Here is a 14,123-nt window from a genome sequence, read left to right on the forward strand (position 1 = left end):
CTCCTGGGTTCAAGCGACTCTTCTGCCTCAGTCTCCTGAGTAACTGGGACTACAGGCATGCGCCACCATGCCTGGATAATTTTTGTAGTTTTAGTAGAGACAGGGTTTCACCATGTTGGTCAGGCTGGTCTGGAACTCCTGAACTCAAGTGATCCACCTGCCTCAGCCTCCCAAAGTGCTGGGATTACAGGCATGAGCCACCATGCCCGGCCTTTGTTTGGCTTCTTTCACTTAGCATACTGCATCTGAGATTCATCCATGGTGTTGTATATATCAATTATTTGTTCCATTTCACTGCTGAGTAGTATTCCATTGCATGGATTTACCAGAGTTTGTTTACTACCCAACTGAGTACAATCTGGGTTTTTTCTAGTTTTTGGCGATTACAAATAAAACTGCTATACAGGTTTGGCAATTACAAATAAAACTGCTAAACTGCTATATTTGCATACAGGTTTTTATGTAAATACTCAAGAGCGGGACTTACAGTTTTATGGTTAAGTGCATATTTAACCGGGATTTTAGAACACATAAGGAAAGGAAATTTGGTGATAGGAAACTGTATTCAGAAAGTAGGTGTAATAGCTTCTGGATTAAAATAATAGCCTGTAATCCCAGCACTTTGGGAGGCTGAGGCAGGCAGATCACCAGGTCAGGAGATCGAGACCATCCTGGCTAACACGGTGAAACACCATCTCTACTAAAAATACAAAAAATTTGCCTGGCATGGTGGGCGGGCGCCTGTAGTCCCAGCTACTCAGGAGGCTGAGGCAGGAGAATGGTGTGAACCCGGGAGGCGGAGCTTGCAGTGAGTGGAGATTGCACCACTGCACTCCAGCCTGGGTGACAGAGTGAGACTACATCTCAGAAAAAAAAAAAAAAACCACTAAAAAAAGACTGGAGGAATTTAAATTTTATTTTAATAAATAATATCCTTCACTGACAAGAATATGGAAACACACCAGTTTCATGCCCAGTTGGTAATGGAATGAAATAGCATGACTTTTCTGGAGAAGAATTTGGCAGTACTTATCAGAGCACGCCATGTACACTGGCTTCATTTCTACCCTCAGAAATATTCACACACATGTGTAGGGGCCAATGTGCAGAGATGTTTGTTTCAGTATTATTTGCAATTATGAAAAATGGAGACAACCAAATGCTCATTTACTTTCAATAATTTATGACACATTCCTTCACCCTTTCAATACTAGGCAGCATTTCAGTAGAATGGGATATAGCTCTGACATGGGCAGTTATTTTTTTTAAAGTTTGTAATATATAAATACATACATTAATACATATATCTTTATGTGAAAAATATAAATAGACAAATATTTTTGTGAGGGTATGAAAAAAATCTAAAAGCTACACAGCTGGGCTTTATACAGTGACGAGTGAGTTAAGGGAAGGGTAGGACGCTGGTAAGTAGTGAGGCATAAGATTTGCCTTTTCCTTAATGCACCTCCATATTACTTGATTTCTTTCAAAACAATCATACATTATTTGGTACATAACCAAATTAAAGGAGAGCTAAATAATCAATCACTAATTAATAAATGGCCAGCAACCCCTATTGCATCCTCTTCTGACTTTCTAGTAAACCACTTATGAAGACACAGAAAAAATGGAAACTCATCCAAAAGAAGAGATAACCTAATGCCTGAATCTGGACAGAACCTCTGTGGATCAGATGGAGCTGGAAAGAGAAGGATGTACCAAACTTTGTCTCCCCAAAGGCGAACTCACTGAATAAAGATAAGAAGGTGTTGTACACCTTCCTGCCCACGAGTCCCTGGTCAGTGTCTATACAGAAATCTGAATTCTCCTTCTTCATAGTAGTGGCTTATCTATGAAGGCATCACAGCTTCCACTTGGTTTCATTTATATGAATCACCACCTTCTCCTTGCCCTTCTCCTTCTACCATCATTCTAAAACAATACAGATACAACTCACAGAAAACAACAAGCTAAAAATGTACTATGTGAGGTTGGGAGATGAAGGGCATCTGGCAATAGTGTACTGGATTCTCCCCACAGATAAAACATGACAGATGCACATAGAGACAGAATGATCCCTGGGAGGAGTGTGTGCTAGGAATTGTAGTTTTCATGGGCAGAGTGTTAGATTCAGAGTGCAAGAGAATCAGGCAGAGGGCTAGAAAGAGATGCATCTTTTCTACAAGAAAGCTTGTCAGAAACTGACAATGAGTTCTGAAGTTGTACACTTCTCCTGTCCACTAGTTGACCTTTGGGAAGGGAACTGCTCCATTACACAGGGGTGCAGAGAACTGGGCCAGTGGTAATCCCATCCCTAGAATGGTGCCAAACATAAAGTTAAAACAGATATTCCTTTCTTTTGGGGGAGGAACAAGATGCAAAAACTTGCATAGAATAAATATATGGATAACCATTACTTCTATAGAAAAGATAAAAACAAATGGAGACGCATAAGGGAACAGAAGCAATAGTCAAGTGGCTAATGGTCTGGATTAATGCTTTAATCCCAAACTCTTAGAAAATAATAATAAGTTTGTGAATCAAATTTTAAGCATGATGCCAAAATTAAATATCATAAGGAAAAATATTAATATAGATTTACTGATATAAATAATTCTCAATGTTAAAAATTAAAAACAACTTTAAAAGACAAAAAGCATACTGGGGAAGACATTTTTAACACATGATAGACAAGGGTTAATGTATTTAACAAATAAAGTGTTTATAAAAATACATTAGACTAGACAAATACATTAATAGAGATGCACAAATTTCATGAATAAGCAGAACACCAGGAAAAATAAAAAATGGCCAAGAAACATAGAAAAAAGATACCTAATCTAATAATTAAAGAAAATGAAAATAAAAGACAACCTTTTAACAAATAAAATTGGAAATGTTGATAAATTATAACATCTAATATTCTTGAGGATTCATGCATATAGTGTCAACAATTAATCTTTTTTTATTTTTATTTTTTGAGATGGAGTTTCACTCTTGTTGCCCAGGCTGGAGTGCAAGACGCAATCTTGGCTCACCACAACCTCCGCCTCCCGGGATCAAGTGATTCTCTTGCCTCAGCCTCCTAAGTAGCTGGGATTACAGGCACGCGCCAACATGCTTGGCTAATTTTGTATTTTCAGTAGAGATGGGGTTTCTCCATGTTGGTCAGGCTGGTCTCGAACTCCCAACCTCAGGTGATCCACCCATCTTGGCCTCCCAAAGTGCTGGGATTACAGGCATGAGCCATTGTGCCTGGCCTTTTTTTTTTTTTTTTTTTTTTTTGAGATAGGGTCTTCCTCTGTTGCTTGGCCTGTTGTGCAATGATGCAATCATCACTCACTACAGCCTTGACCTCCTGGGCTCAAGTGATCCTCCTGCCTCAGCCTCCTGAATAGCTAGGACTACAGGTGCATGTCACCACACCCGGTTAAATTTTTTATTTTTATTTTTGTAGAGATGAGGTCTCTGTATATTGCCCAGGCTGGTCTTGAACTCCCGGGTTCAAGTGATCCTCCTACCTCAACCTCCCAAAGTGCTGAGTGAGATTATAAATGTGAGCCATTGTGCCCAGCATACTTTTTGATCTAGCATTCCAAATCTTTAAATTTGTGCATATCCTTTGACACAGAAATTCCTCTTGTAGGAATTTATTCCAAAGGAAAACATCATAAATATGTACAAATTTTTTGTGAGAAGGATGTTGTTGCATTTTAAGTATAACACTGAAAAGTAAGGAATTGTCTAAATACTAAAATTGGTTAAATAAATTTTGGTATAAATATATTATGCAATCATTAATCATTGTATTGAGGAAGAATATTTAATAGCAAAGGGATAGAATCACTCTTTACTGTGAAAACTGAAAATGCATGTTACAAAAATGATATTATAATCTTATTTAGTTTTCATACAAACATATACCAAAATCCCAACATTACTCAAAGGGTAGACATCAAATGTTCATGATGATTATCTGTCTAGAGTGAAACTGAGTGATTTTTGTTTCATAATTATTTCTAAAATTTCTACAAAAAGTATTCCAAAAACAGTCATTTTTTTCTTTTACATTTGTGCAAGATCAAGAAAAATCACTACTCCAGGAAGCTTGTATTGCCATGAGAAATGAAAAAGTGGGCAAGCCCGAAATAGAAAATAAATCTGAAAACCAAATGTATCAAAATGGACCTTTCTATTTGTTGTTCCTTCTCAGATTTTTTTAGATCTTTAATGTCCAGAAAGTACCTCCAATGATAGCATTTAAAAACTTGAGAACAACTTGTTCTGAAATCTTTTATTTATTATCAGCAAACCATAATTTTACTTGACTGCCCAGCGAACTTTGTTTTCCATTCATATTAGAACAGATGATGGATTAGCATCTAACTTTCTCTTAATAACTTTTAATAACGAATGCTTTCTCTTTTTCTGCTGCCGAAAATATTGCTGAATATAATATGCATATTGACATTATTCCAGAAAACCTCAGCGCAAACTCAACGGCACCCATCCAGGAGCTGGATAAAACCCAATCCTCAAAGTCTTTCATCATTTACCCCATAGAACAGTAATTCCTACTGAGGTATAGGAGGAGTGAGGCTGTCAGAATTTTAAACTACTAATGCCTTGTCAAAGGTTCTGTGATGTGTCTCTAGTGGGGTGTGCCCTAATCTGTAGACAGTCCACATCTCACTCCCCAACACGTACACCCATGTAGATTGAGAATTTCAATGGGCATAGAGGTTTCTCATGAAAGAGTGCTGTTCAGGTCCATGGCATGGAGAGAAAAAGCTCAGAACAATGTCACAGAAGGTTTGATTAATCCAGGAGAGAAAGATCCCTTACTGGAAGGCCAGAAAGTAATTTATTTCTTGGTCATAAACTTGAATACCACCTCTGAATCGGAGGCCAGGTTTCAATTCATTTAATTTTTTCCCCCTAGGACTTCATCAGAATTAGAAGAAAACAAAAAGGCTCTATTCCAGGTGCCCAATCTTTTGGCTTCCCTGGGCCACACTGGAAGAAGAATTATCTTAGGCCAAATATAAAATACACTAACACTAACCATAGCTAATGATCTAAAAAAACATCGCAAAAAAAAAAATCTCCAATGTTTTAAGAAAGTTTATGAATTTGTGTTGGACCACATTCAAAGCCATCCTGGGCTCCATGCTTCCCATGGGCTAGGGGTTGGGCAAGCCTGCAGTCTATTCTTTATGTTTAAAATAGAACTTTCTTTCTCACTAAGTGAATGGATAAATAAACAATGGTACAGCCATGTGATGAAAGATATTCAGCAATAAAAAAAAAATGAGCTATGAAGCCACAAAAAGACGTTGAGGAACAAGGTGAAATTACGGAGACAGTAAAAAAGGAAAAGGGGTTGCCAGGGAGGGAGGATGAACAGGTGGAACACAGAGGATTTTTAGGGCAGTGAACCGATTCTATATGATACTGTAAAGGCAGATACATCAAAACCCATAGAATATACAACACAAAAAGTAAACACTAATGTAAACTACGGACTTTAGTTAATAACAACATATCCATATTGGCTCAGCTACTGTAACAAATGTACCGCACTAAAGTAAGATGTTCATAATAGGGGGAACTGTGTGTGTGATACAGGGTGGGGATAAGGAGGGAGTACATGAGAACTCTATTTTCCATGCAATTTTTCTGTAAACCTAGAACTGTTCAAAGCATTAAGAAATATTTAAAAACTAACAATATAAATTAATATTTATATATAAAAAGTGGAAAAAAAGTAACTTACTTTCGGTTCACGATTAGCCACTCCCGGATGTAGGTTTGAACACAGTCCCTGACATGAGGGTCCAGTTCAACCCTAATGAGGTAGAAAATGAAATAAACACATGTTATTACTGGGTAAAAACAAAACAATCCCTTATCATAAGCAAGGAACATGATATGAATTTAAATCCTTATCAGTGAGAATGCTTAGGATGTTCTTGCCCAGTCATTCCAAATGTCTGAAGTATTCCTGAGGCAATAAACATTTTTACTTTGATGAGACAAACATGTTGGCATTTTTTGCTTTGTGGGTTTTCTTTATTATAGAGAATCATGCTAAATTATAACTATCCCTGAAGGCATTCTGACACAAGACAGGTAGAACTAGCTGTAATCAAATACAAAACAAGGAAAACAAGTATAAATACCTATCTCTGACAGGGTAATTTGGACATATTTTTTATGCATGTGTAACCTTGTTAGGACACGCATGTTCTCCTTTTTGAAAACCAGGAAAAAGAACAGTTGTCTTATGCTTTGACGAATTTGCAAACACTGGCTTTGGTTGGTGATCATTAATTCAGTTGGTTCCCGTCACGTCTGCTTAAGGAATGCACCATGAGCAATACTCTTCAAGTGCTTCAGAGTCTTGAAATCAGAAATAACAATTGTAGCAAAGCTTTTTGCTACTGTTGCTAATGCATTAGTACCAGAAATAAATGCTTAATAATAAGGCTTAATAATAAGGCTCAAATGTGACAAGCCTTAATTTTCTCATTCGCAATAAGGAGGTAAGAAAAGAGACATGCTGTTAGTATTAGATGAAATACTGTAAAGGTTACACATGTAGTCTCTGGGCCTTAACTGCCCAAATCCCAGTTTCATCCCTTATAGCTATGTGACCACGAGCCAGTCACCCGACCCTTCTGTGCCTCAGTTTCCTCACCTTAAAGCCGTTATAGTAGTAAGAGTGCCCCTTTTAGTAGACAGCTTTGATGAAGATTAAATCAGTTAAGTGTGCAAAGTGCTTAGAAGACTGCCTGGCACATAATAAGATGCATATATGATATTAATAGTTTACACCTAGGTAGAATTTACTATACATTATGCACTGAGGCAATCATTGTATATGTATTAATTCAGTTAATTCTCAATCAGCACCATAGGGTAGGCACTACTATTATTCTCACTTTGCAGAAAAATGAGATGGTAAGGATCTTGTTCTGAGTCACGCAGCAAGTGGTGGGGCAGGGACCTGAATCCAGGCAGCTCACCTGTAGCGTTCATGTTTTTCACTATCACGCCATCACACCTCAACATAAAGTTCTGGGCTAGGCACAGGGTGTTCAACAGGAGTCAGCTATTGTTTACTGTGGTGTGATGATGATACCTTCCCCTGCCTTAATTATACAGAAGACTTTTTGGCAACAACTGAAATAGTAGAGGTTGTCTTAAAGCTATCAGACAGGTGTGTTACCTATAAATTCTTTTGACAAGGCAATAGTATACTAAAAAGCTGATGCTAAGTAAAAAAATTATCTTCCTTATCAAATTAAAAAAAAAACAAAAAACCCACTCCTCCTTCCTCTAAATTCATTGTACTGTTTTTTGTTTTTGTTTTTTAAGAAATAGGGTCTCACTATTTTGCCCAAGCGGAACTCAAATTCCTGGGCTCAAGTGATCCTCTTGCCTCAGCCTCCCGAGTAGCTGGGACCACAGGAACAAGCAGGGGTGACTGGCTACTGTAAGCATTTTAAACAGTTTTTTCCAAGATTCTGACCATATTTGGAAATATCCATAAATTTTACATAAATGAATAAATAAAGTGATTCTTCACTAAAGATGAAAATAGTAGGTGTTAACTTATATTAAAGTCATACCTGAATAAATGGACTGAAAATGGGGGAGTATGTTTCCCAAAAATTACAATGTTTTTGTTTCCTGGAAAGTGTGTATTTTTAAAACATCAGAGCTACACATATGGTCAGTTCTCCTATGTGAGTGAGAACTGTCTGAAGAAGACAGCAACAGTTCACAATAATGTCACCCCATTATCATGCAACCTCCTTATACTGTGATGAAATAAAATCCAAAATAGAACTAGAATATCTCAGAGTAAAGAGGGCAGGGGCTGTGTGTCAGGATCTTCTTTCTGGGACCTTCTGGGGAAGATGAGAAGGTAGAAGCTGTCCAGGAAGATATGAATCTTAATTTGGCTTTTAAAATAAATGTAAACAAAAGTTTATCCTAAACCTCCAAAGAGACATTACTTTTTTACATTTTGGAAGCAACAGGAGTTTCATTTAGCTACAACTCCACAGTGAGTTTGATACCAAAAGCTAATGCCCATGCCTATAAACATATAGAATACCAACTATAGAAACTCAAGCCCTAATTAGTTATTCACATATTTATTCTACAGAGCTCTCCCCACTGTTTTAGCGCTGCATGACACTTTCTTCAGAGGGACTTTGACTTATTCATCTTTTCATCTCAGTATCCAGAACACAGTAGATGCTCAATAAATGTGGGTTTACCTTATGTTTCTAACTTGATCCAGTCTCATAACTGTAAGCAATTAAAATGCTTCTGGATGGAGGCATTTCAGTAGTTATTATTAAAAGTCTTGACATTTTTACAAATGGAGAAACCGAGGATTTGGGAGGTCATGTGACTCAGCCAAGGTCACTGAGCTGGCAGCCAGGTGGTCTGGCTCCAGAGCCTGCACTTTTAACCTCCTCTTGAGAATTTCATTTGGTTCCCCTGCATCCCTTGCACTGGCTTAGTCTCCACATAGCTTTTCAAAAGCTCTGGCCAAACTAATTTCAAAACTACCTATACTACCTATACTTAGGTGATGATATCATATAGTTGTCCCACACATTTGAATGGAGTGAGTAATTTTATTTATTTTTTAAGTTCAGATCGAGGGCATCTCCCCCACCCACTTATTGAAAACAATCATGACAATCCCAATCACATCTACATTTTAGAAAACTATTTACCCTTCCTCCGGCAAAGAGGGCTGCAAAGTCCTACATTCCTTTGGCGTGAACACCACGTCCAAGTCGTCATCAGTGAAGTCCCCAAGATCCTGGGCAAGCTGCACATCCAGGCTGTTCAGGTGTGTCATCAGAAGTCCTTCAAAGTCCACCGGCTCCACAGGGTCATAAAACTGAGGCTGGAGGGGCAGGGAAAAGGAAAAGGAGGTTCTCACCAGGTTTTCTGGTAAAAGCACAAAGGCAATAGTAGATGTTTGCCTTGCCTTCCTTTGACTTAGTAAGTACTTCGCTCCTGGCATAAAACAGAGCGACTCTTTGGAGGAGCTGTCAAACACAGAAGTAGTGATATGGAAAAAAATGCAGCACAGAAAGTCAAGTCATAACACGGTGAATAATTAAAATCACACCCCAAGGCGGAATTTTTCTCTCCTTAATTGCAACTTGATGAGGAATCCTGAGGAGATCCAAAATGAGATCACAAAGCTTCGCTGAATTTTTATAATTTCTCCCGCAAAAGCTCTCCAAGGCCATGTTTTGTTTACCCAAATACAGTGAAGTAGGGAATGGAGACAATTTTCCAGAAATCCAGGCAAACTCAACACTCCTTGGCTGAGGATTTAGGCACAGTGTTTCTTTTGGCCTGAGTTATGCTATACATTGGTTCTCGAAAGCACGTCATATATAATCACAGCCGACAGCGAATACCAAGTGTTTTGGTGGCTGAAACAATCCAGGGCAGTGATTTCTAAATGTCACTGGGTTGACTGGTGCTGGTCTGGAAGAAATTTCCACTGGACTGCAGCTATGCAGGCAAACTCAGGGCAATCTGCTGAGTTTTCATATGGCTAAATTTACTCACTTTGAAAGAAGTGTTCTTTGCTCTTCAATTTTACCTTCCACAGTTGGAGAGAGGGGGAATAAAAGAAATAATAGAAATTGATGGTAGTTATAAAAATAGTTCTTATAGTTGATAAAATTAAAAGTTGGCAACCTTTGTCAGTCCTCAATTAAAATATATTTTCTTTTCTGTGAAATCCAAAGACTTAGGAATGACCGCCCTAAGAAAGTAAAAGAATCACTTAGATCAAGTAGATCTGTGTCACAATAATAATAGTTCTATGAAGTGTTCATTTATGGCTGAGTCTTTGGAGTCATCAGCCCAAGCTGGGGCTGGGGGGCAGGGAAGTTACTGTTTTTCTCTATCTCTACCCTCCAGTGAACCAACAAAACAAACATCTTGGATTCTTTACTTGCGCTGCCTTGATGGGAGACAAGGGCAGATCCAAGGGAAGCACTAACGAAACCGGTTTTTCATCCCTTTGAAACCATATACCAATAAGGGCTTCAAGTTGGAGAGGAGAGACAAAGTGCTGCTGAAGAGGCAAGAGGAAATCAGATCAGAGAATGGAGATGTGGCATGCCCCATCCCCTCCCCACTCTTGCTGTCCCTGATGATGGAGGAGACATGAGTGACGTAAGTTAGGGAGTGAGGATGAAGCCACAAATTAGGCAAAATATGCCCTATTTGCTGTCTGGGATTTTTTTTTTAACTTTTAGGTTTGGGGGTACATGTGAAGGTTTGTTACATAGCTAAACTCATGTCACGGGGGTTTGTTGTACAATTATTTTATCAGCCAGGTATTAAGCCCAGGACCGGATAATTATCTTTTCTGCTCCTCTCCCTCTTTGCACCCTTCTTCACCCTCAAGTAGACCCCAGTGTCTGTTGTTCTCTTCTTTGTTTTGGTAAGTGCTCATCATTTAGCTCTCAGTTGTAAGTGAGAACACGCAGTTATTTGGTTTTCTATTTCTGCATTAGTTTGCTAAGGATAATAGCCTCCAGCTCCATCCATGTTCCCACAAAAGACATGATCTCCTTATTTTTATGGCTGCATAGTATTCCAAGGTGTATATGTACCACATTTTCTGTATCCAATCTGTCATTGATGGGCATGTAGGTTGATTCCATGACTTTGCTATTGTGAATAGTGTTGCAATGAACATTCAGGTGCGTGTGTCTTTATGGTAGAATGATTTACATTCCTCTGGGTATATACTGAGTAATGAGATTGCTTACTTATAGTATCCTATGCCATGGCAAAGGAGGGCAGAAAAGAAGGTGACAGGACAACCTCAGTAGCTGAGAGCAAAGCATTCCCCTCATTTCCTAGGGTTTCCAGGTGCTATGAGAAGGGACAAAGTCAGTTCCCTTGGCTCTGACTGGGGACCTGAAGGTCAGCTGAAGAGACAACTATAGTCCTCACAAGAGTGCCTCTCAAAATGAAACAACAGGGACCAGGAGGGGCTAAAGGAGCCAGAGATCAGCCTGTGCAGGAGCCAGATGAAACTGAGTTTGCATTAGGACACTGGTGAACTCTGCCAGAGGAAATGACAGACACCATCTATGCATAAGACAAATGCATCTGCCAATCTGCCACAGACACCTCCACAGGAACAATCCCACAGGATAAAGAGGACTCTCCCACCCGACCCAACCACCACATGGAATACAGAGTTTAGAGTCAGGATTGAATGACTTCTATAGGAAATAATGAAACTGCATTTTTTTCCAATCCCAACCTCATTACTATAAAGTTTATACCCATTTAAGTAATAATTATTGAGCATTATGATGTGCAAAGAAATTGGCCTAGGATTGTCTCATACAACTCTCACTATAACCCTGTGAGGTCTGCATTCTTACTGCAAGTTGAGTTCAACTGGTGTTTTAGAATTTTGAATTTTTCGTATCATGTCATATTTACATATACATAATGAGATATCTAGGGGATGGAACCCAACTCTAAACATTAAATTCATTTATGTTTCATAGACACCTTATACACACAGCCTGAAGGTAATTTTATACAATATCTTTAATAATTTTGTGCCTGAAGAATTCTATTCAGTCATAACAAAGAATGAAATCATGTCTCTTGCAGCAACATGGATGGAACTGGAGGCATTATCTTAAGTGAAAAAACTCAGAAACAGAAAGACAGATATAACATGTTTTCATTTAGAAGTGGGAGCTAAATAATGTATACACATGGACACAGAATGCTAGACATGAAAGGCTTGGAGAAGTGGGAAGGTGGGAGGGGGTAAGGGATGATAGATTACTTAATGAATACAATGGACGCTGTTTGGTTGATGGAGACACTAAAAGCCCAGACTTTACCTCTTGCAGTATATTCATGTAGCAAAACTGCACTTGTACAACTTAAACTTATACGAATAAAAGAAAGTATTGTGTGTATGAAACAATGTTTTGACTGTATTTTGACTGTGTCCTGTCACGTGAGGTCAGGTGTGGAATTTTCCATTTATGGCGTCATGGAGGCACACAAAAAGTTTCAGATTTTGGAGCATTTTGAATTTTGCATTTTCAGATTAGGGATGCTCAGCCTGTATCCTCATTTTACAGGTGAGGAAAGTGAGGCTAGAGATTGAATAATTTTCCCATGATTACACAGCCAGGGACTGGCCCATCTGGAATTCAAACCGAGGCAGGCTCATGTTCTTAACCACTGTAATTTTGATTGTTTTCTTTTGCAGGCCTTTCAAGAAAGCTGTATATTTTGAAATAATCAAAACACCAGGCAATAGTAAGTGTGTTTGGAAGTGAGTCAAATAATATATTTACCATGACCCACACATTCCACTCTGGGCTTCTTATAAGATTGGCTGCTCAGAGTAATAATAGTAAGTAAATAAAAGTGATAATAAATGTAAACTTATTGTGAAGAATATCAATTACTCAAGGAGAGGCAATGGAAATATACACTTCAAAATTATACTGAAGCATAGTTTGAAGCAAGATGACATGAGCTGTAAAACTAGTGAGTAGAAGCGTCATGGAGATATGACATTTGTGTGCAATCATCAGTGAGAAAAAAATCCACTTCCTGTCAGAGAGTAATACTTGTCATGTTGGACAGGCATGGTGGCTCACGCCTGTAGTCCTAGCACTCTGGGAGGCCAACACAAGAGGATTGCTTGAGCCAGGAGTTTGAGACCAGCCTGGGCAAAAAAGCAAGACTCTGTCTTTACAAAAAAAAAATTTTTTTTGAAGTTAGATGGACGGGGTGATGCACCACCTATACTCCTGGCTACTCCAAAGGCTGAGGTGGGAGAAACACGTGAGCCCAGGAGTTTGAGGCTGCAGTGAGCTATGATCACACCACTGCACTCCAGGCTGGGTGACAGAGGGAGACCCTGTCTCTAGAAAACAAAAAAAAAACCCCAAAAAAAAACCCCTCAAACTTGGCATGTCCCTGAAATTCAAAGCCACAAATGATGAAAAACCTGGTTGATAACGGCCCCTGTTATCTACAGGAGAGACTATCCAGGGAGAAAAGGATGGCTGATTTCCTCACTCCGCAATGATGTGCGGAGCATCTACTGGGTGGGGCATACTGAGCCCCTGAGGTGGCCACTGGGGATACAGAGGAGCACAGACAGCTGTTCTCATGGAACTGCACTCTAATAAACCGTGAGGTGGTGAAATGTGCAACTTTCTCACACATAAATAATGCCATTATCTGGGGGGGGAATTTGATAAAGAACATATATCATCATTGAGCACTGTGTGGCAATGTGCCAAGGCAACATACCCAGTTGATGATAAAGTCATAAACTCTTGAGGTCTGAATCTATTCCAGTACTCAAGAGCTGGTAAGCACAAACAGTAATGACAGCATTATTGAGTATGGTTCTAGCATTACACCCAAGTTGACATTTAATAATTTGTCTCCCCTACTCCTTCTACACTGAAACTAAAGTGGGAGGAAATTGGTCATTTTAAATGTCATGTAAACTAGTCTTGCCCTTGGCAAGTGGGTGCAGACCCTAACTACTGTTAACTAGGCCTCCTAGCAGTTGTTCCTCTTGCAAATTCAAATAATAACCAGGAACCAAAAAAGATTTCTGTTCTCCAAACTATCAGGAGTCTTAATCTCAAGAGTAGGCTTTACTATGAGGCAATCAACACACACACACACACACACACACGCACACAAACATATATACATACATCTAGTGGTAAGCCAAAGAAGGAAACAAAGATTGGAGAGAGTTACAGTGGCACTGCGTTTCACTAGGGATGAAGTTTGGAAACAGGGTGGGGTAGGGAATGAGGAATTTCCTAAGATCAGTTCAAGGCAAGACTTGGGTCCCTGGAAGCTTAAAAGCCAAACATGAAAATGAACTGTTTTGTTTTCTCTGCTGTTGTGCTGTATGTGGTCTCCTAGTCAGTGGAGACCAAAGACTACTTTAAATGAAGATCAAAGTAATTCAAGAAGGTCACCTTTACATCATGATTTTTCACACTATATATATCATTTGTTATATGTAATAACATAAGAGA

At 38.9% G+C, this 14,123-nt stretch overlaps 1 protein-coding gene across 8 annotated transcripts in view; it reads right to left on the reverse strand.

The window, feature by feature from the left end:
* The window catches only part of DOCK8 (dedicator of cytokinesis 8), a 238,624-nt gene that overhangs the window by 164,005 nt on the left and 60,496 nt on the right, over positions 1 to 14,123 (reverse strand). For 7 of the 8 annotated variants that reach the window (XM_077966188.1, XM_077966186.1, XM_015117845.3 and 4 more), the window contains 2 exons: positions 8,760 to 8,935; positions 5,777 to 5,848 (listed from right to left, as the gene is read on the reverse strand). In XM_077966188.1, the coding sequence (XP_077822314.1) occupies positions 5,777 to 5,848; positions 8,760 to 8,887 (200 nt within the window). In that variant the 5' untranslated portion in view covers positions 8,888 to 8,935. Of the gene's footprint in view, positions 1 to 5,776; positions 5,849 to 8,759; positions 9,650 to 14,123 lie in introns of all 8 variants that reach the window. The other variant, XM_077966185.1, reaches the window with a different exon arrangement.

Source organism: Macaca mulatta, chromosome 15 (assembly GCF_049350105.2).
Source record: "Macaca mulatta isolate MMU2019108-1 chromosome 15, T2T-MMU8v2.0, whole genome shotgun sequence".
NCBI lineage: Eukaryota > Metazoa > Chordata > Mammalia > Primates > Cercopithecidae > Macaca > Macaca mulatta.